General features: G+C 38.6%; 1 protein-coding gene across 1 annotated transcript; it reads left to right on the top strand.

Annotated features, from left to right (window-relative positions):
- Positions 1-231: 231 nt before the first annotated feature.
- On the top strand, positions 232-24,378 carry LOC139002230 (fetuin-B-like). The gene is made up of 7 exons (XM_070403608.1): positions 232-531; positions 877-987; positions 3,508-3,595; positions 5,462-5,625; positions 6,357-6,458; positions 22,931-23,014; positions 23,958-24,378. Exons 1-7 carry the CDS (start codon positions 307-309, stop codon positions 24,285-24,287), a joined length of 1,104 nt encoding a protein of 367 aa, XP_070259709.1. The 5' UTR covers positions 232-306; the 3' UTR covers positions 24,288-24,378.
- The last annotated feature ends 2,826 nt before the right edge of the window (positions 24,379-27,204 follow it).

Below are 27,204 nucleotides of genomic sequence, written 5' to 3'. Positions count from 1 at the left end.
CCTGAGTGTTTATTATGATTTCTAGGGAAAGGGTTAGGATATGTAATTTTGCTTACGTGTACCCATGAATATGAGTTTGCTCAGCTGCCTAAGATTAAGACATTGGCAAATCCCATCCAAAGTGCTGACTCATGGAAATCCACATTTAGAGTTCAAGGAGATAAAATGCGACATTGTGTTTTAAATTCTGGTCCAAGGTTCAGATTGTGATTATAAAACCAGTCAAATTGGCCTTACAGAGTCCTATAAGTATCCCATCCTTGCAGCTCCATTTACTGAAGCACCCTGGGTCTTGTTCCCCACAGAATGGGTCTACTCCTACTCCTGGTGCTCTGCACCTTGGCTGTGAGCTGCACCACTACATCTGTGCCCCTGAAGGTCCCCAGCCACTTGCCTTTCCTCCTTCGTGGCTGCAATGATGCAGATATGCTGGCTATGGCAGCATCTGTTCTGCAGGACATCAATAACGACCTAAAGGAAGGCTATGTGCTGAGCCTCAACCGAGTGAGCGCTGTCCAAGAACACAGACAGGCAAGTGACAATCCCCTACCTGGGGCAGGTGTTTGCACAAGCTGCATAGGCCGGCCAGGGGGTAGACATCCAGGGACACATGTTGGCAGGTGCTTTCCAACTTGGAAACCTGCTGAGAAGTCTCTGCTCCCCTCTGCTGGGTTGTACTACATACTTTTACTGTTAACAGGAACAAGTGCTAATAGTATCTTACTCTGACACTTGTCCAGTGTCCCATAGTCTATAAGACATCATCACAAATATGATAGCCACTGGTTCCGCCATAAGTCAGAAACATTTTGGACCCGTCTTTAGGGGTTTCTGCTTCATGTGGGCTGTGGTACATTTTTTCACCCCTTCCCACAGGATGGTCTGGGATCTCTGTTCTATTTCACAATGGACGTTCTGGATACTACCTGCCATGTGCTCAGCAAGAAGCCGTGGAGGGACTGTGAGGAGAGGCTCCTGCATGAACAGGTAAGTGTTTGTATCCCAGGAATTCTAAGGGAGAAATAGGGTATCCTCTGTCTATAGGGTGAAGATTACTCATTGTGTGCCATCTTTTATTTTTAAAATTTATCTTTATTGTTGAAATTATTACAGATGTCTCATTCCCCCGCCCCCCCCCGCCCCATTTACCCCCTCTAGTCTGCCCCTGCCCCCTGCCCAAGGCCTTTACCACACTATTGTCTGTGTCCATGGGTTATGCATATATGCATATAAGTTCTTTGGTTAATCTCTTCCCACCACCTACCTACCCCTGCCTTCCCTCTGAGATTCATCAGTTTGTTCCATGTTTCTATGTCTCTGACCATATTTTATTTTTTTTAAATATACACTGAGTGGCCAGATTATTATGACCAGCCACATTATTATGACCACCCCATCAGTACTTCATTGACACTTCCAAAAATACTGAATATTGAAAACTTTCTAAGCAAATACTCTCAAGGTTTTATTATTGTTTGCATAGCTAATTCACTTCATTGTACTGAGGGGTGGTCATAATAATCTGGCCACTCAGTGTATTTTTATTGATATCAGAGAGGAAGGGAGAGGGAGAAAGAAATAGTAACATCAGTGATTAGAGAGAATCATTGATTGGCTGCCTCCTGCACATTTAACATTGAGTTTCTCCTGCATATTCCACACTGGGGATAGAGTCCAAAACCTGGGCATATGCCCTGTCTAGGAATTGAACTGGGACCTCCTGGTTCATAGGTCAACACTCACTCAACCACTGAGCCATGTGGGCCGGGGGGCCCTGGCCATCTTTTAAATATCCTTCTTTATAATCTCTTGACAATGGTGACCCTGTGGTTATTCCAATTCTATTAGACAAAACAGAGTTTAATATGGGGGAATTTCTGAGAGTCCCACTGGGGTTGTGATTCCCAAATTGTTTCCTCTTCCAAGACCCTTCTGTAGGCTCGAAGCCTGTGTTTAAATTGTGAGAAGGTCTGAGCTGTAGTGCTCTGGATGTGTGTTTAAGGAAGACTGTGGAAGCAGTAAAGGAAGAGCTTTTTATCTGTTTGGGTTTTTTGTTTGTTTGCTTTTTACTTTTTTGTTTTAATGAATACTAATATGAAGTTTGAGGCTGGGGAATGGAAAGGCTTACAGTTGAAGCTCTCAGAGGTGCTGTGGAAGAATTTTCTGGAATCATAGGACCTAAAGGGCCTGAGATTTGATCATTTTAAAGATGACAGTTGAAGAGGCTTGAAAATAATAATTTTTATTTGTTCTCAATGATCCTGAGTTATTTCCGTTTATTGATATGACACTTTTGAGTAGATGATTGTGTTTAGAAGTAAGCTATTTGATCAAGATATCTTTTCTAATTATGTAACCAGATTTGTCAAACTGCAGCTATCTGAAATTTTTTCATATTTCTTTTTTTAAATTTTTTTAATTGCTTAAAGTATTACAAAGAGTATTACATATGTCTCCTTCCGCACCCCCCCCCCCCCCTTGACATTCCCCTGGTCTCCCCTACCCCCCAGTGTCTTGTGTCCATTGGTTATGCTTATATGCATGTATACAAGTCCTGCGATTGATCTGTTACCCACCCCTCCCAACCCTCCCTGGGCTTCCCACTGTAGTTTGACAGTCTGTTCAATGCTGCTCTGCCTCTGTACCTATTTTTGTTCATCAGTTTATATCTGATTTTAAAGAGGTGTTTCTGGGAGTCTCATTTACCCTGTTGTAAATAATATTTATTAAGGTTACACTAGCTGCTAAAACACATGCCCAAAAAGTATATACTGATTCCAACATGATAGAAGTTTATTTCTTATTCATATAAATTCAAAACAGAAATTCTTATTCAAGAGCAGGCTTTCCTTCAGGAATAACTTGGAGACCTGGGTTCCTTCCACATTGTGGCTCTAGACTCTGCCACCTTCAACTAATGGCTTCTGTGGTCACCATACTCATCTACATCAAGCTCTAGAAACAGAAAAAGCATGGAGGACAGATGGCACATAGGAGATCTTCATGAGCCATCCTGGAAGTGATTGCAGCCACTTCTGCTCACTTTTATGTGGTTAGAATTCAGTTATACACAGTCACACCTAATTGGGAGGGAATCTGGGAAACGTAGTATAGGTGTGTCCCAGGAGAAGTTTAAATTGTTTGAAACTACCCCCTGGCAGTTTCTCACTCTCAAAGACACCAAAATTGACCTTAAATTTTTCATTATTTAAAAATAAAATGTCCAGCCTGGCTGGTATGGCTCAGTGCTTGAGCATCAACTTCTGAACCAGGAGGTCATGGTTTGACTCCTGGTCAGGGCACATGGCAAGGGTTACAGGCTCTATCCTCAGTAGGGGGCGTGCAGGAGGCAGTCAATCAATGTTCCTATCTCTCTCTCCCTCTCCCTTCCTCTCTGAAATAAATAAAAATATATTTAAAAATAAAAAGTCCAATTTCATTTTGGGGGGTATTTTAAAAAGTCAGAGTTTGTACCATGATGTCATAAAATATGTTTGTTGGTTCCAGGTTTATGGCAAATGCAAAGCATTATATTATGTGAACATGCCACTAAGAATTCTTTATTTATCTGCTTATAACTGTACTCTTCGCCCAGGTAAGAGAGCGCTCTGAATTTGTTTATTTTAATGAAAGATGAAAAAATGAATTAAGTAGGGCTATGCTCCTGTTCTTATTTCCTATTCATACCAAGACCAGGTTCTTAATATATCTGATACTTGCCTCCCCTGTGAAATTCAACTTGCATGGCTCTTCTTCCCATAATTAGTCTTCCTAAATTACCTGCAATAGTTTTATTCATGAATATTGAATTAAATCCTAAATTTTTAGTCTGACATAAATGGGATCATCTCTACACTGGTCTCCAGGCTCCCTTTCTAGCTATCTCTGCCATTACTTCCCTGAGTATATCACCTTTGTACTTCATTCAACTGAAAATCCCACTCTTTTCTGAATACACATTGCACTTTCCAATCTTTGCTTCTTGCTTGTACCTTTCCCTCTGCTGAGGATGCCCTCACCTGGTACCCGCACACTTATAACTCATATTTATTCTTTAAGGTCCACTGCCAATGTTCTCTATAATGTTCTCTATTCAGGAAAGGAACAAACTCTCCTGCTCTCATTCCTATGAAACTTTAACCTAACCACTCATGGAGCACAGACCATGCACTGCCTTGATTTGAAGTCTTCTATTTTATTTCATGCAGAATATTTTATACCTTCTTTCTTCCTGCTACAGCCTCCCCCAAGTCCCTAACAAGTGTAAGGAGTCCATAATATTGTTGAGCAAATGAACTAAGAATGAGGATGAAACTAATGACATTTCAAATATGCATATGTATTCATTTTGGATCCTCCTCTTTGGAAAGCAAGCATCCAAGGCATGGGAAAATTAGATATGGCTACTTGTCAAACTACTATGTGCATGTGACTCCCCTGGTGGATCTTGTTCAAGTACAGACTCTCATTCCACAGGTCTGTGGTGGGGCCTGAGAGTCTGCATTTCTAACAAGCTCCAGGTCATAACACTGCTGCTGGTTCCTTTGAGGGACAAGGCAACAGAACAAATGTTGCATTAGCCACAGTTGAAGCTTCCTGGTTGAGAAGATGAGCCTTACTTAAATTAGAGAACAACAACTAGTAAAACAGATCAGGACTCAAAAGTCACAGGTACCAGAGGTATGGGAGGTCAGAAAGTGACACATAGGTTTGGTGCCATGAGTGACAAATTGTGGATGTAACTCCCCCAAAGAATAGTCAAATACACTCATAAATACATGATTGATCAACTGTTTTGCTCTGTAATAACTTGCAGAGAAGTTCCTACCCTAACTTTCACACTAGTTTTGTAACCCCCAGTCAGAAATTCTGCCTATACCATTAGAATGATTATTCTAGCCAATCATACAATGAGTTCGCCAATTTCTGGCTGACTTACATTTTTGAATCAAAGAGAGAGAGTGGTTGAACCTTTCATATATCACTCATTCATTCACTCAATAAGCATTTGCAAAGCACTTACATTATCTTAGGTGTTGGAGACTAAGAAATGAATAAGACATACCAATAATAAGATCCCAATCTTTTAAGATACTCAGCTGGTTTACAGAGGCAATAACGATAGAAGGTATTGAGCTACTAATAAGGGGGAAGGTTTTTTTATCAATATAAACACATATGTGTTTTGAAAAAAATTCTGAGCATAAGTACATTTGTGTTAGGTGAAAAAAAAATTTTGCTTAGATTTTTTAATACATTATTGAAGGAATACATGTTCATTGCAGAAAACTCACTACTGATAGCTAACTTTCATTCCAGATAATGCCTTTTCCACGCCATCCTTGCCAAAACTGAATATCTTTTTTTATTTAATCTCTGCTTCTGCTGTGGTCATATGATTTATAGGATTAAAAACCATTAAGGACCTTTATGTTTAAACTACTCTCTTTGGCATCAACAGTTTCTCGAAGAAAGATTCACAATATGTGTCCTGACTGCCCCATCCCCGCTAACTTGTCAGATCCCAAAGTTCTGGAAGCTGCCACTGAGACGCTTGCAAGTTTCAACAAGGACAGTGAATCAGGGCAATATTCTCTTGTCAAAGTCACCCGGGCTTCTAGCCAGGTGAGGTGGAAATGCCCAGTTACACCAACAATGTCTCATGACTGTTGCTATCGATTTCTAAACTGAGAGGAGAATATTAAGGCACTTCTTTGGTTATAATCCAATCTTTACTCCCTGCTTTGGTAGACCTGAAGCACATTCAATCAATTATGTTCAGTTTCTAAGTTATTCCATGAAATTTCCACAAGAGTTGTGGGATTTGATTTTACCTCAATGCCTTTAAGGCATGAATGGAAATGGACTCAGAATCTCCTTGGTTTATTCTACCTAGGTTCACTATTTACTGCTACATTCTCATATCTTATTGACCATGGATCTCATTTAGCAGGTCAGCTTCTGCTCTATTTTAAGGCCTGGAGTGGATGTTGAGTTTTGTGGATTAGGAGAAATGGAGGCTCATCTGCATTTGAATTATGTTGATATCTATCATATAAAGAAAAACTAATCTAAAAACAAAACTGCTTGAAGAAAATTAAGCTCACCCAAGGGAAGGTTTTTAGAACCCATTCAAATCCCTAAAAGGGAAGAAAGGAATGCTGATTATGTTTTCTAAATAACAAAATCATAATATGGGATTTGATCATGGTGGGAATTACAGGGACAGCAGGAAACCTGTGTTGACAGTGACTCAGGGAATGTATGGTTTCTATAAATATAATGCTGTCAAACCTCAGTTCTTTCTCTACAAAGGAAGGTTTGATTTTTGTTTCTCAACTTTTGTCTCATACGAGTGGATGTATGGCCTCTCCTACTTTGTGGAATATTTAATCAAAGAGTCACCATGTATCAAAACTGAAGCCAGCAGTTGTGGATATCAGCCCACTCGCTATGGGGTGAGTATTCCTGAATGTCTTCATAATTTAAGATTTGTGTTCCCAGATCATCTATAAGTATGATTGAGCATAAATTCTGTATGAGCTCTCAAAGACACTTTTCTTCTCCTCAAGGAGTAACTGACTAATTAGAGGTTGTGGTGGCTCAGATGCAATAATATTTTATTGCAAATACAATCTTCATCAGCAATGTTATGCCTTTGCAGAAAAAGATCATAGAGGCTTTAAAATATAGAGAAAACTTCTCAGTGGTTGATTGTGGTCCTACTTATATCTGAACAAATCCAGTTACATTTAGAATACAGTTTTATTCCTTAGGCCACTCTTTAAGAAGGACAAAGTCAAACAGGACGTCTTTGAAAGAATTCATCCAAGATGAAGAGGGTGCCTTGAAGCCATCTGACATACCTGGTGGGAATGCCAGTTGGCACAACATGTTGTAACACAATTGGACAAAATGCCTCAAAGTCTTTTTCCATTTATTTACTTATTTATAACAACAGCTTTATTAAGACATAATTCACAGACCATTAAATTCACCCTTTTAACCTATACAATTTAGTGACATTTTAGTGTATTCTCAGAGTTGTGCCACCACCATCAGTATTTAATTTTAGAATATTTTCATCAGTTTCCAAAGAAACTCCATACCCATTAGCAATCACTCTCCTTAGTCCTTTACCCATGCCCATGGAATCCACTAATCTATTTGCTATCTCTGTGACTTTACCTTTATCTGAACATTTCATATAAAGGAATCATACTGTATAGCCTTTTCAATCTGTCTTCTTTCACTTAACATAACATTTCTTAAAAAAATATATTTTATTGATTTTTTACAAGGAGGAAGGGAGAGGGATAGAGAGTTAGAAACATCGATGAGAGAGAAACATCGACCAGCTGCCTCCTGCACACCCCCTACTGGGAATGTGCCCCCAGCCAAGGTACATGCCCTTGACTGGAATCGAACTTGGGACCCTTCAGTCCGCAGTCCGACGCTCTATCCAGTGAGCCAAACCAGTCAGGGCTAACATAACATTTTAAAGGTTTATCCATTTTTTAGAATGTATGAGTGCTTCATTTCTTTTAATTATCAAATAATATTTAATTGTATGGATATACCACATATTATTAATTCATCAGTTGATGGATATTTGGGTTTCCTCATTTGAGCTATTATGAATAATGTTGCTATGAACATCAAGTTTTTATGGATACATATGTTTTCATTTCTCTTGGGTATATACCTTGGACTGGGATTGCTGGGTCATATGAGAACTCTGTTTAACCTTTTGACTAACTGTGAAAAGTGACTGCACCAGTTTTATAAACCCATCAGCAATGTAGGAGGGTTTAATTTCTCTACACACATGTCAATGCTTATTATTATTATCTGAATTTTTATTATAGCCATCTTACTGGGTATGAGGTAATATTTTATTTTGGTTGTTATTTTGCATTTTCCTTACGGCTAATGATGTTGAGGATCTTTCAATGTGCTTACTGGACAATTGTATATATTCTTTGGAGAAATCTATTCAAATCCTTTGTTCATTTTAAAATTGGCCTATTTATTTTTTATAGTTGATGTGTAAGAGTTCTGTACATATTCTGGATATAATCCCCTCATCAGATATGGGGTTCTCAAATATTTTTTCCGTTGTCTGGATTCTCTTTTCATTTCCTCCATGATGTTTTTTGAAGTACAAAGTCTTTCATTTTGATGAAGTCATAGTTGTATATTTTTTCTTTTGTTGAATGTGCTTTTGATGTCATACTGAAAACACCATTGCCTAATCCAAGATCAGTAAGATTTATTCACTCCTATGGATTGAGCCAAGGGTTTTATAGTTTTAGCTCTTATCTATGACCCATTTTTAGTTAATTTTTGTATATGATGAGAGGTAGGAGACTCAACTTTATTCTTTTGCATGTGGATGTCCAGGTGTCCCAGCACTATTAGTTGAAAAGACTATTTCTTCCCCCATTTAATTGTCTTGCATACTTCAAGAAGATTAATTGACCATAATTATAAGGGTTTATTTCTATACTCTCAATGTTATTCCACTCATCTATATATCTATTCTTACACCACTACCACTCTAACTTAAATATTATAGCTTTGTAGTCAGTTTTAAAATTGGGAAGTGTGAGTCATCCCTGCTCTCATTCAAGATTGTTTTGGGTATTCTAGATTCCTTGAATTCTTACAACAATTTTAGGATCAGCTTTGTTAGTTTCTATTTTTAAAAAGGCAATTGGAGCCCTGGCTTGTGTAGATCAGTTGGCTGGAACATCATCATATATACCAAAAGGTTGCAAGTTCGATTCCCTGTCAGGGCATATACCTACTAGTACATTGTGAGTTTGATCCCCAGTTAGAGTGTGTACAGGAGTCAATTGATCAATGTTTCTCTCTCATGTAAATGCTTCTCTCTCTCTCCTTTCCTCTCTCTCTCTCAAATCAATAAAAATATGTCCTAAATATGGGTAAGGATTAAAAGAAAAGGCAGTTGGTTATTTGAGAGGGACTGATTGCATTGAATCTGTAGATCAATATGGGAAGTATTGTCATTTTAACAATATTAAGTCTTCCAACCCATGAATATGGGATGTCTTTTCATTTTTTTAGAACTTAATTTCTTTCAACAATGTGTTGTAGTTTTCTGTGCACAAGACTTCTACTTATTTGTACACCTAAATATCTTATTCTCTTTGATGCTACCATCATATATTTATCCTCTTAATTTTATTTTTGGATTATTCATAGCAAGTTTATAGAAATAAAATTGATTTTTATATATCTTGATTTGTAAAATTTAATTGATCTGTATCTTATAACCTTGCCAAACTCATTTATTAGTTCTAATAGTTTTCCAGTAGATTCCTTAAGATTTTCTATATATGTGCAAGATCATGTCATCTGCAAATAAAAATAGTTTACTTCTTCCTTTCTAATCTGCATGCCTTTATTCATTTATTTGACTAATATTCCTGGCTAGAACTTCCAGTGCAATGTTAAATAGAGGTGGGGAGAACAGATATCCTTATCTTATTCCTGTTATTAGGGAGGGAAGGATTCAGTATTTCATTATTTAATATGATATTAACTGTAGGTTTTTCATAGATACTGTTTATCAAGTTGAGAAAGTTTTCTTCTAATGTTTGTTTGTTGAATATTTTTATCAAGAGAGAGTGTTAGAGTTTGTCAAATGCTTTTTCTGTATTAATGAGATAATCATTTGATTTCCCCCTTTTAATCTATTAGTATTATATATAGCAATGATTGATTTTTCTATATTAATACAGTCTTGCACTTTGGGAATAAATCCCAATTGATCATAGTGTACAATACTTTTTACATGTTGCTGAATTCCATTTGTCAGTATTTTTAAAAAGATTTTTATCTATATTCATAAGAGATACTGATCTATAGTTTATTTTTGTGTTGTCTCTGCCGTATTTTAAATATGAGTTTAACACTGGCCTCATAAAATGAGTCGAAAATTTTCTCCTATTTTATTTTTGAAGAGTTTGTTGGTATTCATTCTTCTTCAACTGTTTGGTAGAATTCACCAATAAAGCCATCTGGGCCTGGGCTATTCTTTGTGGGAAGTTTTTTTGGACTAATAATTCAATCTCTTGTTATAAGTCTATTCAGATTTTTTTATTTCTTCTTTAGTGGATTTTGGTAGCTTGTATCTTCCTAGGAATTTGTCTATTTTGTCTAAGTTATCTAATTTGCCAGTATAGTTGTTTACAGTATTCTCTTTTTATTTCTGAAGGATCTGAAATAATGTTCCCTCTTTAATTCTAATTTTAGTATTTTGAGTCTTTTTTGGGGGGTCAGTCTAGGGCTTTGTCAATTTTATTGATCTTTTCAAGGAGTCAACTTTCAGTTTTGTTTATTTTCTTTGTGTTATTTTTATCACCTAGTTTATTTCCTCTCTATTCTTTATTTTTGCCTTCTTTGTGTTTGCATTGGGCTTATTTTACTCTACCTTTTCTAGTTTGCTAAGGTAGAGCTTAGGTTATTGATTTGTAATCTTTTTTCTCTTTTCTTTTTTATAAAAAATATATTTTTTGTTTATTTTAGAGAGAAAGGGGAAGGGAGAAGAAAGAGAGAGAGAGAAACATCCCTACTGGGGATCAAACCCACAACCTGGGTATGTTCTCTGAGTGGGAATCGAACCAGCAACCTTTGAATTCATGGAAAGATGCTCAACCAACTGGCCAGGGCTCTTTTTACATAAGCGTTTACATCTATAAATTATTTTTGAAGGAATTCTTTTTTTTTTTTTTTTTAATATATTTTATTGATTTTTCACAGAGAGGAAGGGAGAGAGATAGAGAGAGTTAGAAACATCGATGAGAGAGAAACATCGATCAGCTGCCTCCTGCACATCCCCCACCGGGGATGTGCCCGCAACCCAGGTACATGCCCTTGACCGGAATCGAACCCGGGACCTCTCTGTCCGCAGGCCGACGCTCTATCCACTGAGCCAAACCGGTTTCGGCTTGAAGGAATTCTTTAGCTTCATCTCAACAAGTTGTGTACATTGTGTTTTTGTTTCCATCCATCTGAAAGTATTTTCCAATTTTCATTGTGATAGCTTCTTTGACAAATTGGTTATTTAGAAGTATGCTACTTAATATATATATATATATATATATATATATATATTAAGTAGCATACTTAATATATATATATTTGAAATTCCCCAATTTTCTTCTGTTATTCTGTTTCTAAAAACATTTCATTGTGGTTGGAGAATGTACTTTGAATGATTTTAATTCTTAAATTTACTAAAGTTTATTTTATGGTTTATAATAAGGAATATCCTGGAGAATGTTCCATGTACACTTGAGCAGAATGTGTATTTTGCTGTTGTTAGGTGAATTATTTGGTAATTGTCAGGGTTAGTTGGTTTATACTGTGGTGTAAAATTTCTGTTTCCTTGTTAATATTCTGCATAGTTGTTCTATCCATTATTGAAAGTGAGGTTTCAAACTGTTACTGTTGAATTTTCTACATCCCCTTGAATCAGTTAGTTTTGGCTAGTGTACTTTGGGGCTTTGTTGCAGGTCATATATATGTATAGTTGTCATGTTTTTCTAATAAATTGACTTTTTATCATTATAAAATGTTTTTCCTTCTCTCTAGTAACAATTTTTGTCTTAAAGTAAATTTTGCCTAATATTTGTATAATCATTCCAGCTCTCTTTTGGTTACTGTTTACAGTGTAAGTTTTTTCCATCTTTTTACTTTCAACCTATGTGTGTTTCTCAAAAGCCTTTTGCAACCAGTCAATTGAATATTCTCAATTTTGTCAAGGAATAATTGGGAAAACATCTTCACCCTATTTTGTGGAATCTTCCACTTGTCAATGACTTCCTGGGCAGATCTAGCTATCTGATTATTTTCAATAAGAGAAACAATTTCACTTAGGTAATTAAGATTCACTTTCAGGTATTGACTGTTCAGTCAATTCTGAATCAACAAGAAATCTCGCATTTAATACAGAGTTTTCCCTTTCTGTAGCTCAAGCCTGACCTAGAGCTTAAGACCTGATGTGAGGAAGGGATCAAGGTCTGTTCTTCCATTTTTTTCTTCCCCTCCTGAAATCTTTTGCTTAATTCTGGATCTTCCAAGTTCAAAGAACAATGAGAGAGGAGTAGAGAAGAGAGTACCGAGTTTTTTTATACAACTAAATCTACAGTTGTAGTTTTCTCTTGGTCTACGCTGGCTTTCTATAAAACAGGCTCCAGTGTTGGTTCTTTCAGAGGGTACAGCCGTGAGTTCATCCAGAGGTCTTTTCCTAGTAGGATGATGTATTCTCCAGCTGGCTCCTTGGAACTGTCCCTTCTTAGAGCCCCCACAAAATTTTACTATTAAATGTCCTATATTTGAAAGTCCCTTCAGGTGGGCACATTCAAAAGAATAATACATAGACATTTGCTTGTCCCATGTAAACTTCACAGAATTTTACTATCTCAGACAGTGGAAATAGGCTTCCCTTGCTGCTCTTTCTTCTTACCATGGTAGGCTGCTTTACCAAGAACCTCTCTTAGAATGCTCTAAGAGAGAAACAAATCCCTATCTCTATAGCCCATATGTCCCTAAACTCTAGGATTCACACATTAAGCATGCCTTCAAACTCCCTTTTTGTGGTCTCCTTTAATTTCAGCACCAGGTAGGCCTGGGAAATATGATAGCTCAGCAAATCCCAGGCTGAGTGGGAGGGGCCAGGCTCTACTTGGTACCAGTACCTGCAGTCTCTCCAGAGCCCTTTCCCTGTGTGACTTGGTGATGAAGAGGAGAAGGGAAGGGCTGAAGCACCATTCCTCAAGAACTTTCCATATTAATGGATTTTTCCTGCTCTGAAGAATTTCTAATCTTCTCTTCATATAGTCTGGAGATGGGTGATAGAGTAATATTCAGGCACTCTCTTTAGACACATGTTAGTAAATTCAATGTGAATACTGTATTCTTAAAATTCTTTAGAGATTGAGGCAACATTTTATTATAATATTCTATATATACTTGAAAATGTCTATCCTCTGTGATTCTAAAATTTCTCTTCCAGGAATTTAACTTAAGAAGTTAACTAGGTATATATAAAAAGATATAGCTTCAATGTTTAAACAAAACAAATGAGTTACAATTTAGTGTCTAACAAAAGAGAACTTGTTAAATAACAGAGGAATACTAGGTAATCATTATAAAGATCATAGAAGCCTGGTCGGTGTGGCTCAGTGGTTGAGCGTCAATCCATGAACCAGAAGATGGTGGGTTTGATTTCTGATCAGGGCACATGCCCAATTGCAGGCCCAAACCCCAGCAGGAGGCGTGTAGGAGGTAGCCAAATGCTGATGAAGTTTCTCTCTCATCTATGTTTCTATCTCTTCCTCTCCCTTCCTCTCTCTTAAATCAATAAAAACGTATTTTTAAAAAGATCATAGAAGACTATTCAATGCCATAAAAGGATTTTGTCGACATATTATTAACTGACAAAAGGGGGTTATAAAGAATATATAAATTATAATCCTATTTTCTAGAAGAAAAACTATATATATGCACAGAAAAAAAAGATTAGAAGAAAAGAAATCATATCTGTCTGTGCAATTATAGGTCTTTTTATTTTCTTTCTGTTTATCCATATTCTAAGTAACTATTACATGTGTAATAAGAAAACAAAATTATTTTATTTTTTAAATAAAGAAAAGGTGAAGGAGCCGAGAGTGATTTTTTTCTGAGAAGAGTGTTAACGTGAAAGCATTCAAACCTGTAAAGAATTTTTGTGAGTTTATTTAAGCCAAACTGTCCACAATTCCTGAGAAGCAGAGTCTCAAGATATTTGGATAATGCTCAGGAGAATGGCAGTTTTTCACTTTGTTTTATACATTACAATCAAAGGAGGAGAAGTAAGTGGGTTACATAAAATCCATTGGTGATAGATTAGGGAGGTGGGAGAAAGCAAAGCTGTGGGGGAGGGAACCTCTGAGACTGAATAAAAAGTAAAAGTAAATTTATAGATAATATTTCTTTTACTTAGTTGGGTACAGGATAGTTAATGTCAACAATTATACTTTTTTTTACTTAGGTAGGTACAGGATAGTTAACAGTTAACAATTAACATGATAACAATAACAATGAAAAGAATTTATGGTCTCTGTCCTTACAATTATCCCATTGATAATTGTAAACAGTTGGTTGTACCCTGAAGGGTCTGGAAAAGGGGAAGATAAAGTTACCCTGACATTTTAGGTATGTTATCTTAAATGCAAAAAGACAATAGGCTCAGTTAAGGTAAAGATTGACCTTTGTCAGGAAAGATATTGGCCTAGGACAGTGATGGTGAACCTATGACACACAAACTCATTTTTTTTGGTTGATTTTTCTTTGTTAAATGGCATTTAAATATATAAAATAAATATCAAAAATATAAATCTTTGTTTTACTATGGTTGCAAATATCAAAAAATTTATATATGTGGCATGGCACCAGAGTTAAGTTAGGGTTTTTCAAAATGCTGACACACCGAGCTCAAAAGGTTCGCCATCACTGGTCTAGGACATGACTACCCACTATAAACTGCCTTTAGTTAAAGTTTTAATTTCAGACCATCCTTTGTGGTTACTTTAGGTCTTTGAGTCTGCAAGACCGCCATGAAGGCCTTCCCTGAGCTTGTCAGATTAGCATGTGGCCCCTTTCGTCCACAAGAGTTAACTCAGATGGAACATACATAAAGGACTGCTCTACATGAGAGTTGAGAACGAGTTTTTTAAGTGACTCAAGGGTAGAAATAGGGCCAAGAGGTACACAGTCTATAGACACAGATTTCCACTTCGTATAAAGAATTTTCTAATAAAGTTTGTTCCTCAAGAAGTTTTATTTTTAAAATTTATTTTATTGTTTAAAGTATTATAAATAGTACTATATATGTCTCCTTTTTTGTCCCCCCCATTGACCTTTCCCCAGCCTCCCCTACCACCCACCCAGGCCCTCACCCCCTGCCTCTCCCAGTGTCTTGTGTCCATTGGTTATATGTATGCATACAAGTCCTTCGGTTGATCTCTACCACTGCTCCCCCGGCCCCCACCCCACCAACACTCCCCAGCCTTCCTGCTGTAATTTGACAGTCTGTTTGATGCTTCTCTGCCTCTGTATCTATCTTTTTGTTCATCAGGTTATAATGTTCTTTATTATCCATAAATGAGTGAAATCATGTCATGTGGTATTTTTCTTTCACTGCTTGGCTTATTTCACTTAGCATAATGCTCTCCAGTTCCATTCATGCTGCTGCAAATGGTAAGAATTTCTTCTTTTTTATGGCAGTGTAGTTTTCCATTGTGTAGATGTACCACTGTTTTTTTTAATCCACTCATCTGCTGTTGACCACTTAGGCTTTCCAAATCTTAGCTAATAAAAATTGTGCTGCTATGAACATAGGGGTGCATATATCCTTTCTGATTGGTGTTTCTGTTTTTTTTTGGATATATTCCTAGAAGTGGTATGACTGGGTCAAATGGAAGTTCCATTTTTAAATTTTTGAGGAAATGCCGTACTGTTTTCCACAATGGCTGCACCAGTCTGTATTCCCACCAGCAGTGAAGGAGGGTTCATTTTTCTCTGCATCCTCTCCAGCACTTGTCATTTGTTGATTTGTTGATGATAGCCATTCTGACAGGTGTGAGGTGATACCTCATTGTTGTTTGATTTGCATCTCTCAGATGATTAGTGACTTGGAGCATGTTTTCATGTGTCTCTTGGTTTTCTGAATGTCCTCTTTCGAAAAGTGTCTATTTAGGTCCTTTGACCATTTTTTGATTGGATTGTTTATCTTCCTTTTGTTAAGTTGTATGAGTTCCCTGTAAATGTTGGAAATTAAACCATTATCAGTGATAACATTGGAAAATATGTTCTCCCATGCAGTGGGCTTTCTTGTTATTTTGTTCATGGTTTATTTTGCTGTGCAGAGCTTTTTATTTTGATGTAGTCTCATTTGTTTATTTTCTCCTTAGTCTCTCTTGCTCTAGGATCTGTATCTGTAAAGATATTGATATGACATATATCTGCAGTTTTACTGCCTATGGAGTCTTGTAGGATTTTTTTAAAAATATATTTTATTGATTTTCCACAGAGAGGAAGGGAGAGAGCCAGAGAGCCAGAAACATCGATGAGAGAGAAACATCGATCAGCTGCCTCCTGCACATCTCCCACTGGGGATGTGCCCGCAACCCAGGCACATGCCCCTGACCGGAATCGAACCTGGGACCCTTCAGTCCATAGGCTGACTCTCCATCCACTGAGCCAAACCAGTTTCGGCAAGATTTTTATGGTTTCCCGTCTTCCATTCAAGTCCTTTAGCCATTTTGAGTTTGTTTTTGTGTATGGTGTAAGTGGTGATCTAGTTTAATTTTTTTGCATGTATCTGACCAAATTTCCCTGCACCATTTATTATAGAGGCTGTTTTGACTCCATTGTATGTTCTTGCCTCCTTTGTCAAATATTGAGTATAATGGCTTGGATCAATTTCTAGGTCCTCTATTCTGTTTCATTAATCTATCTGTCTGTTCCTGTGTCAGTACCAGGCAGTTTTGAGAACCAAGGCGTGGTAATATAGTTTGATGTCTGATATTGTGATCCTTCCAACTTTGTTCTTCTTTCTCAGGACAGCTGTGGCTATTTGGGGTCTTTTTTTATTCCAGATGAATTTTTGGAGAGTTTGTTCTAGATCTTTGAAATATGTCATTGGTATTTTAATAGGTATTGCATTGAATCTATAGATTGCTTTACGTCAGAGGTCCTCAAACTTTTTAAACAGGGGGCCAGTTCACTGTCCCTCAGACATTCCACACATGCGCACTGCGGGCCCAGGATGAGTTGGCTGCTGAGCAGGACAGGCAGCGGCAGCAAAAACACCCAGCAAGCCCGGATAAATGTTTTCAGCGGGCCGCATGTGGCCCGCAGGCCGTAGTTTGAGGACCCCTGCTTTAGGTAGTATGGACATTTTAATGATGTTGATTCTAGCAATCCATGAACATGGTATGTCCTTCCATTTGTTTATGTCTTCCTCTATCTCTTTTTCAATGTCCTGTAGTTTTCCAAGTACAGGTCTTTTATGTCCTTGGTTAAGTTTTTTCCTAGGTATCTTAATTGTTTTTTGTGCAATGGTAAATGGGATTGCTTTTTTAGTTTCTCTTTCTGTGAGTTCATTATTGGTGTATAAAAAGGCCATAGATTTCTGGGTGTTAATTTTGTATCCTGCTACATTGCCAAATTCATTTATTAGGTCTAGTAGTTTTTTGATGGAGTCTTTGGGGTTTTCTATTTATAGTATCATGTCATCTGTAAATATGGACAGTTTTACTTCTTCTTTTCCAATTTCAAGGCCTTTTATTTCTTCTTGTCTGATCTCTATGGCTGGTACTTCTAGTACTATGTCAAACAGGAGTAGTGAAAGTGGGCATCCTTGTCTTGGTCCTATTCTTAGGGGAAATTGGTTTAGTTTTTTTGCCTGTTGAGTATGATGTTGGCTGTAAGTTTGTCATATAGGGCTTATATTATGTTGAGGTATGATCCCTCTATTCCCACTTTGCCTAGATTTTTTATAGAGAAACGGTGTTGGATTTTGTCAAATGCTTTTTCTGCATCAATCAATATAATTAAGTGATTTTTGTCTCTCAGTTTGTTTATGTGATATATTACATTTATTGATTTGCAGATATTGTACCATCCTTGCATCCCTGGAATAAATCCCACTTGATCATGGTGTATGATCTTTCTAATGTATTGCTGAATCCAATTTGTTAGAATTTTGTTGAGGATTTTAGCATCTATGTTCATCAAGGATATTGGCCTATAGTTCTCTTTTTTTGTGGTGTCTTTATATGGTTTTGAGATTAGGGTAATGCTGGCTTCATAGAAAGAGCTTGGAAATGTGCCTTCCTATTAAATTTTTTGGAATAGTCTGAGGAGGATAGGTTTTAGTTCTTTGAATGCTTGGCAGAACTCCCATGTAAAGCTGTCCGGACCAGGGCTTTTGTTTGCTGGAAGACTTTTGATCACTGTTTCAATTTCTTCAGTAGTTATCGGCCTATTCCGGGTTTTTATTCTTCTTGGTTGAGTTTTGGGAGCTTCTATTTTTCTAAGAATATGTCCATTTCATCTAGGTCAGTGGTTCTCAACCTGTGCGTCGCAACCCCTGTGGGGGTCGAACGACCCTTTCACAAGGGTCGCCTAAAACTATCGGAAAACAAATATATAATTACATATTGTTTTTGTGATTAATCACTATGCTTTAATTATGTTCAATTTGTAACAATGAAATTGGGGGTCACCACAACCTGAGGAACTGTATTAAAGGGTCCCGGCATTAGGAATGTTGAGAACCACTGGTTTAGAGGATTTGTCCAATGGTGGTAGTGGGGTATTAAAGTCCCCTACTATGACTCTATTGCTGTCAATCTCTCCCTTGATATCCTCCAGAAGTTTTTTTTATGCATTTGGGTGTCCCTGTATTGAGTGCATATATGTTTACCAGAGTTATTTCTTCATGTTGGGTTGTTCCCATTAGTGTTATGAAGTGGCCTTCCTAATCTCTTGTTATGTCCTTCACTTTGAGATCTAATTTGTCAGATATAAGTATTGCAACCCCAGCTTTTTCTTCATTTTCATTTTCCTGAATAATCTTTTTCCATCCCTTCACCATCAGTCTGTGTGAGTACTTTTTTCTGAGGTGAGTTTCATGTAGACAGGAGATATATGGGTCATGTTTTCTTATCCACTCAGTTACCCTATGTCTTTTGATTGGGGCATTTAATCCATTTACATTTAAAGTTATTATTGATAGGTACTTGTTTGTCACCATTTTTATTCTTTATGCCTGTGTTCCTTCTTCGCTTCCTATTTCTTCTTTTTATAGCAGACCCTTTAGCATTTCTTGCATTGCTGGTTTGGTGGTAATAAATTCCCTTAGTCCTTTTTTATCTGTGAAGATCCTAATTTCACCCTCAATTTTGATTGATAGTTTTGCTGGGTACAGTATTCTTGGATTCAGACCGTTCCTTTGCATGACTTTGTATATTTCATTCCATACTCTTCTGGCTTGATGTGTTTCTGTTGAGAAATCAGTGACTAGTCTGATGGGGGATCCTTTGTAGGTAACTTTCTGTCTCTCTCTGGCCGCTTTTAAGATTCTTACTTTGTCATTGGTGTTTGCCAATTTAATTATAATGTGCCTTGGTATCAGTCTTTTGGGGTTCATTTTGTTTGGGACTCTGTGAGCTTCTTGGGTTTGTGTGAGTGTTTTCTTCCCTATATCAGGGACATTTTCTGTCATTATTTCTTCAAACAGGTTTTCTACTCCTTGCTCAGTTTCCTCTCCTTCTGGTACCCCTATTATGCGGAGGTTATTTTGTTTCGTGTTGTCCCAAAGTTCCCTTGGGCTCTCCTCTTGTTTTTTAAGTTGTTTTTTTCCCCCAGATGCTGCTCTGTTTGGGTATTTTTTCCTACCTTGTCTTCTAGCTCACTGATGTGGTCCTCTGCTTCTTCTAGTCTATTATTGATGTTTTCTATTGAGTTCTTTATAGCAGCGATGTCATTTTTCATTTCTTCTTGGTTCTTCATTTCCTCTTGGTTCTTACACATATTGTTGAATTTGTCTTCCATTCTTTTCATTCACCTTATGACCATTTCTCTGAATTCTTTCTCTGACAGGTTGCTTACCTCCGTTGCCTCCATTTCATTTACCTCTTTTTCTGGTGCTGTCTCCTTTTCTTTCATATGAGGGCTGTTTCTTTGTTGCCCATGATCTCTCTTCTCTGGGTATCTGGTTATGTAGATCTCTCTCTCCAGCATTGATTGAAAGGCACAAAATACAACACAACAACGCATAATTCACAAGGCACTGAACACAAATGTATTCACGATAGTAATAACCCCAAATAAAGGTGACCACCAGAGTAAAGAGAATTAGGGGATAAGAAAAAAAAGGAGTTCAAAATTATATTGAGAAAAGGAAATAAAGTAAGAGAGAAAAAGAAAGAGAATAATAAAGAAGGAGGGAAAAAAACTATGTGGGGAGAAAACACCAATGGAACAACCACAAATCCCAAAAAATGCAAACAACAAACACCCAGAGATGAATGCAAACTACAAACAACAGCTAATAACAAGAAAAGAGAGTAAAAACAGAAGCAAAAACAAACAAAAACATAAACAAAAAAACCTAAAAAAGAAACAAGCACAAAAACTCCCAATCTAATCAATAATCAAGCAAACAACAACAATAGGACAGAGAGAAAGCAAGGCAAAACAAAACAAAATAAAACAAAAAACCTAGAACAAAACAAAACAAACAAACAATGACAACAACAACAAAAAAGGGAAGAGAGAAAAAAATTTGGATAGTGAAGAAAGAAAACAGAGAATTATGTATGGACTTAGAGCAGGCGATCAAAAATTAGATATATAAGTAGGGTGAATTTTTATGGGGTAAAAAGAAGGAATAGCGATAATCTAATAGCAGGAATAGGGTAAGGGAAACAGGACAACAAAAGGGGAAAGTGAGGTAGAGAGTGTTGGCATAAAGGTAAAGTTGAGATAGAGCAAAATTATGCTAAAGGAAAAATGAAAATAGAATGCACAACACTAATGCCAATATAAAATAAAATAAAGAGAAAATAAAATGACACTTTTAAAAAAAGGTAAAATAGTAGTAGTAATAATACTGATTAAAAATAAAAATATAATAATTATAAAGGTAAAATCAAATGAGGGAAAAAGAAAAAAAATTTGTTTCCTAAGTGAAAGATGAAAAATATAAAAATGTGCAGTAGTGAAGGTCATTCACTTCCATTACTGTCCTGTTTGGCGCGCCAGTTTCCTGTCAGGTAGTCAGGACAGTATTGAAGTCCCTGTGTTCCACTGCTCCTCTGTGTTGTAAGCCATAGTCCTGATTTTCAAGCAGGCTGTATTTCTTTGTTTCTTATGCTCTTTTATTTGTGTTTACATAAGAGTCAATTTGTGATTCAACCCCTGGCTGGCAGTGTTTCTGGATTGACCTCCAGGGTTATAAGTCCTCTCTAGCCAGTATTTAGATTTTGTTTTCCCTGTGGCACTTAATACTGGTTTGGAAGAATGGACTGCCCCAGATCTAGTTCTCTGATCATTACTCCCCTCTCTGATCCCCAGGTTCCTCATGTTGTGACCCAACCATAAAATTATTTTCGTTGCTACTTCATAACTGTAATATTGCTACTGTTATGAATTGTATTGTAAATATCTGATATGCAGGATGGTCTTAGGCAACTCCTGTGAAAGGGTTGTTCGACCACCAAAGGGGTCGCAACCCACAGGTTGAGAACCGCTGTCATAGAGTGTCCCCAATCGAGTGATCTTATGTACTTGGCTTAGTAATCAAAAGCAAGGATTTAAAGAGAAAAAAAGAGCCAGAGTAAGGGTGTGAACTTTCAACTTTTACCCTCTGGCACTGTGTGCAACTCTGTGAACGTCTCTGTGCATGTCTTTTTTCCCCTGGTACTAAGCAGCTGGCACACTGGTAAAATTTCAGGCTGACTTTTTGTTCCCGGTTCAGCTATGGGTTGATTTTTAGAGTTCCCTTCTGCCAGCAGCCCTGCGGATCCCCTTCCACATTCGCGGATCATGCTAGCCCCAATGGCTGTGGATTTTGTGGGGCGCAGAATTCTCCCGAACCTCTAGATCCCATTGTGCACATTTCTCTCTCCATTCTGGATCACAGACCCCACCTTTACCTAGGCGAATTCTGACCTTTCCATAAGAAGGTGCAGAGCTCATCCGAGTCCCTGTATTCATGCTGCTTGAGATCTGGTGTTCCTGAGTTCGCAGCTGGTCCCTGGGTGTTGTAGTTGTAGAGTCCTGGGATGTATAGGCTTCCCATAATAGCCACTCTCCCCTTCAAGATGGTGTGGTCTCCACGGCAGAGTTGGTTGCTCTGGGAGAGATTTCAGCAGCAGTGGAGGCTGTCGTTCCGGGGAGCCTGGTCCGGCGGTCCCCAACAGTCCCTTGGAGTATAGCTGTTCCTCACCCACAAATATACACTCCACGTACGTCCACACATTCTCCTTTTGTTCTCTCACTCACACACTATCTTGCAGTCTGCCATCCTGTCGCCAGCTATCTTTCTCCTCCTCCTCCTCAAGACGTTTTAAATTTTCCATCATTGAAGGCAATTTAGACTTGTTTAGGTGGTTATCTGGAGGGATAATCTATATATATAAAAGGCTAATATGCTAAGTGTTCTTCCCTCCATCCAACTGGCCGTTATGATGCTCACTGACCACCAGGGGGCAGACACTGTATGCAGAAGGTGCCAAGCTGCAGTGACTTGGCAGCAGCGGGTCTTGGGTGATGCACTCTGAAACCAAAGAGGAGGGGACACAATTACTCCTGGGGCTGCGTGATTCTACCTTTGGCTGTGGGTTATGTTGTTGCTGGGGAACTGTCATCCCCAAATCTGGTTTACTGAACACTTGCTTTTGTGTTCCACACCCTGTACGACAGCAACTTTGCAGAGTGCCCTCTTGCACTCCAGAACCCCTCAGGGGAAGTTAGAGAGCCAGTTTTGGCCCAATCCCTGCAGGCCTGGCCAAGGGACTCCACCTGGTGGAGGGACCTCACTCATTCCTCAGACTTTGAGCTATGGCTCCAGGGCGTGTTCGGCCCATTTTGTTCAGTCCCACTCTGCCAGCAACCTTCTAATTAATTTTCTTTCAGTGTGCACCAATCCATGCACCATGTGACTAGTCTAGAGATAATTGGCTCAGAGCCTCCCTATTGCATGGTAGTAGCATATAAATGTTGATTGGCTGTTTGTCCACACAGGCAGAAAGCAAGTTGATTTCCATTTATGATAATTGATAATTATAAAACTCAAACAATTTTGTATCTTCTCTCTCTCTCTCTCTCTCTCTCTCTCTTTTTTTAGCCTGTTGGTATTTGCAGAGGTACTCTGCGTCGAAGATTTGAAGTAAAGCTTGTCGGTATAAATTGTGACTTCTTTCAATCACAGGTATTTTTTCATTCTAATTGTTTATCTTTCTCTGAAGAAAAAAAGCAGAATATCTATGTTTTAACTCTCCCTACCTCATCCTCTCATTTTATTTTCCTAAGATCCATGATCACCATTTTATTTAGTCTGCCCTGAGGTCACACCCATAGGCTAGCTAGTTAAAGACCTGTCACTCTTTGTTTTAGTCCCAAGGAGTTCCTGCAGAATAATTAAGACTTTCATAAATAGGGACTTCTGAGCTTGGATGTCTCAGGCCCTGAGAACTTAAATTCGGTGTCCCAAAGACCCTTACCTTGAACTAATGGGAGAAGTTGTTTCCATGGAAATAGTTGGTCCCATTCCAGAAGTATTTATTGAGCACTTGATATGAGACAGCCTGATATAGTTGAAAGGGTGGTTGAGAGAGGCCACCTGGGTTCCAGTCCTGCTCTGCTACCTATGAGCTAGGTGACCATGGGAAAATTCTTACCTCTCTGAGTCATGGTTGCTACCTATGAGCTAGGTGACCATGGGAAAATTCTTACCTCTCTGAGTCATGGTTGCCTCATCTATGAATGGGCTTGCAATGCTTACCTTATTCAGTTTCTTGTGAGAAATTAGTGAGAAGACCTGGATAAAGGGTGCTGTATTGGGCCTGGCAGAGCATAAACAATTAGTAATGGTGCTATTGCTGTCACACTAGGAGCAGGAAGACAGCCCACTAGGGACTTTGAATATGCCATTTAAGTCCTCTGGATCAAGCTTGCTATCAAGCTTCTACAAGTCCTAGTTCCTCCTGGCCCTTATCTGCTTGCTTTAAAACCCTTTAACCAAAGGCCCATCCCTCTAGCTGGCTCCCCTTGAAACATTCCATCAGAAAGGCATAGAACAGCTTAGCCTGGCACTAGCCACAGAAGAGATTTCCCTAGAGAACATTTCCTTATTGAAAGCATTTTTATTTCAGGCTCCCATTCCTAGAAGGAGAAAATTCGCTGTTTACCAGAGAAACAAAAAACCCACGCACTCACCCTCCAAAAATGTGCTAAGCAGATCTGTCCAGTACCTTCCTGAGCTGGATGATGAAGAATCTCAGGAAACGGATCTTGCTGAGGCCTTCCCTGTGCACCTGGATCTAACCACAAATCCCCAGGGAGAACCCCTCAATGTTTCCTTCCTCTTCCATGGGCCTATGATTAAGAAGCTGTTTGTCCTACCTTTCCCCAAAGAAGAACAACGCTCTGCTGAGTGTCCTGGAAAAGCCTTCATGAGCAACCCTATTATTCTCCCACCATGAGAACCACATAGAGGATTCCATGAGGATGTGGTGCCCTGCAGGAGATGAGAGGTAGTGGGGAAGGGAGACAGAGAGACAGAGGATTTGAACGTAGAGAATAGCTAATAAAGTGTGTCTTTGTGACTTTTCTTGGTCTCATCATTTTGGCTGAAAGTGGAAATGAAACCACACCCTCCACTTGTACACTGCGATGCATGCTTTCTGAGCCATCCAAGATATCAATCCATGAATACTTGCCTCGTATGTCCTCTACCTTTCCCTTTGTAACGATTACTGACTTTTAGCCAAGTGTCTTTGATGCAGGACCTGTCATACTTAGGAATGCCCTGCCCTATCTGAGCAAGAACATATTGTTATTCTTTTGATCAAAATGAGATAAAAATTGAAGGACACCGAGAGACTGAGATTCATCACATAGTTTCATGCATCTTCTACTGCATAATTATTTCAACACTAAATATTTGTCAGATATTGTCTGCACAGCCTTCAACCTGAAGGTGGACTTCTTTTTCTTACCTGTATAAATAGTCTCTGAGCCCAGAACTTGATAAAGTCACCTTTCAATGGGGTTAGAAGGAAGAAATAGTTGCCTGTGGCTAAGCCTGGAGAGAATCAGATAGTGTTTCCAAGTTCGGGAGTTTTCTAGCTTATTTAATAGTTTTGCTCAGAGGATAAATTAAGAGCCCAAGTAACATTCATTCCCAATTTTCCCCCTTAAAAATATATAAAGAGATGTAGACAACATATTATATTATGTACATTTATATGTAAATTGTGTTTATATGTGATACAGATAGGCACACACATATACCTTTTTTTTAAAATTTAAATTCTTTTTTTTTAATTAAATCTTTATGGTTCAGATTATTACAGTTGTTCCTCTTTTTTTCTCTCATAGCTCCCCTCAATGGGGTTCCCACCCCCCCCCCCCTGCCCACCCCGCCCCCCCCTCCACTGTCCTCATCCATAGCTGTATGATTTTTGTCCATTCTCTTCCCGCACACCCCACACCCCTTCCCCCCTGAGAACAGTCAGTCCACTCCATTTCTATGCCCCTGATTCTATTATATTCACCAGTTTATTCTGTTCCTCAGATTATTTATTCACTTAATTTTCAGATTCACTGTTGATAGATGTGTATTTGTTGTTCATAATTTGTATCTTTACCTTTTTCTTCTTCTTCCTCTTCTTAAGGGATACCTTTCAACATTTCATATAATACTGGTTTGGTGGTGATGAACTCCTTTAGCTTTTTCTTATCTGTGAAGCTCTTTATCTGACCTTCAATTCTGAATGCTAGCTTTGCTGGATAAAGTAATCTTGGTTGTAGGTTCTTGGCATTCATCACTTTGAATATTTCTTGCCACTCACTTCTCGCCTGCATAGTTTCTGTTGAGAAATCAGCTGACAAGTCATATGGGTACTCCCTTGTAGGTCACTGAATGTTTTTCTCTTGCTGCTTTTAAGATTGTCTCTTTGTCTTTTGCTCTTGGCATTTTAATTATGATGTGTCTTGGTGTGGTCCTCTTTGGATTCCTTTTGTTTGGGGTTCTCTGCACTAACTGGACTTATAAGTCTATTTGTTTCACCAGGTAGGGGAAGTTTTCTGTCATTATTTCTTCAAATAGGTTTTCAATATCTTGCTCTCTCTCTTCTTCTGACACCCCCACAATTTGGATGTTGGTATGCTTGAAGTTGTCCCAGAGCCTCCTTACACTATCTTTATATTTTTGGATTCTTTTTTTTTTAATTTTTCTGGTTGGGTGTTTTTTGCTTCTTCATATTTCAAATCTTTGACTTGATTCTTGTGATCCTCTGTTGGAACTCTGTATAATATTCTTTATTTCAGTCAGTGTATGCTTAATTTCTAGCTGGTCCTTTTTCATATCCTCGAGGGTCTCACTAGATTTCTTGAGGGTCTCACTAAATTTATCGGAGGTTTCTAGAAAATTCTTGAAAAACCTTATAAGTGTGGTTTTAAACTCTATATCCAGTAGTTTGCTTTCCTCCATTTTTGTCATTTGTGGCTTGTTTCTTTGTCTCCACATTTTTTTATGCTTCCCTGTGTTGATAGAGTGGCTTTCTGTGCTAGGTGTGCTATAGAGCCCAGTGGCTGAGCTTTCCTTATTACCTGAGGTCGACACTCTTGGTGCACCCCCTTGTGGGCTTTGTGCACAGTCTTGTTGTAGTTAAGCCTTGATTGTTGTTGGTATCACTGAGAGGCATTGACCTCCAGGCCAATTGGCTGTGAGAATTAGTGTGTCTGCAGTGGAAGAACTTCTGTGCTGGAGACACCCTTCTGGGGCAAGACTTGCTTCAGTGGGCTTTGGTGCTCACTGAGTCCGCCCCCTGAGTGTGTCATGGATGGATCCGAGGAGCTGCAATCTGGATGGTCCCACTCTGACCACCGGGAACACTGGCTTCTGGATCTCTAAGGAGGTGCTAATCTAGCCTCTGCCTGAGTCTACCCAGCAGGAACTCAGCTGTGAAGCAATGGGAGTTGCCATGGGGCTTTGGGCCAGCTGCAGTTTGTTAGGTAATTTTCAGATTGCAAAGGGCCAGGCCTTTCATATGCAAAAGCAGGGGCACAGCTTGGATGGGGCGGGGGTTCCAGGGGATCAACAGGGCGGAGCAAGCAGCTATAGTTGCCCTCAGAGGCCCCGCTTCTCAGTGTCCCGGCAATCACTGCAAGCACGTCCAAGAGAAAGCTGCCCTCAAGTTCTGACTGATGCCAGACAGTCCAGTTTCTCCCGCATGAGTCTGGGTCCCCTGAGACTCGCCCGGAACTGGAACTCAGAGCTTGAGACTCCCTACCGACTGAAAAAGACAACCGTGTCCTCAGCCACCAGCCCTCTCTGTGTGTGCCTCCGTACCTCTGTACTTTATTTCCTCACTGTACCTCCTCTAAGTCTCGGTA

The sequence above is a fragment of the Myotis yumanensis genome, unplaced genomic scaffold (assembly GCF_028538775.1).
Source record: "Myotis yumanensis isolate MYYU_CA2020_CCGP unplaced genomic scaffold, mMyoYum1.0.hap1 SCAF_2, whole genome shotgun sequence".
In the NCBI taxonomy this organism is placed as follows: domain Eukaryota; kingdom Metazoa; phylum Chordata; class Mammalia; order Chiroptera; family Vespertilionidae; genus Myotis; species Myotis yumanensis.
Note: the sequence above shows the minus strand (reverse complement) of the source record. Positions and strands in the feature narration are given on the sequence as shown.

What these genes read in the sequence shown, in the direction of transcription:
- LOC139002230 (XM_070403608.1), top strand. Translation starts at nt 307, where the DNA reads ATGGGTCTACTCCTACTCCTGGTGCTCTGCACCTTGGCTGTGAGCTGC. An exon ending in CTGTCCAAGAACACAGACAG is followed by an intron (nt 532 to 876) that starts GCAAGTGACAAT and finishes CCCTTCCCACAG; the next exon opens with GATGGTCTGGGATCTCTGTT. An exon ending in TAACTGTACTCTTCGCCCAG is followed by an intron (nt 3,596 to 5,461) that starts GTAAGAGAGCGC and finishes TGGCATCAACAG; the next exon opens with TTTCTCGAAGAAAGATTCAC.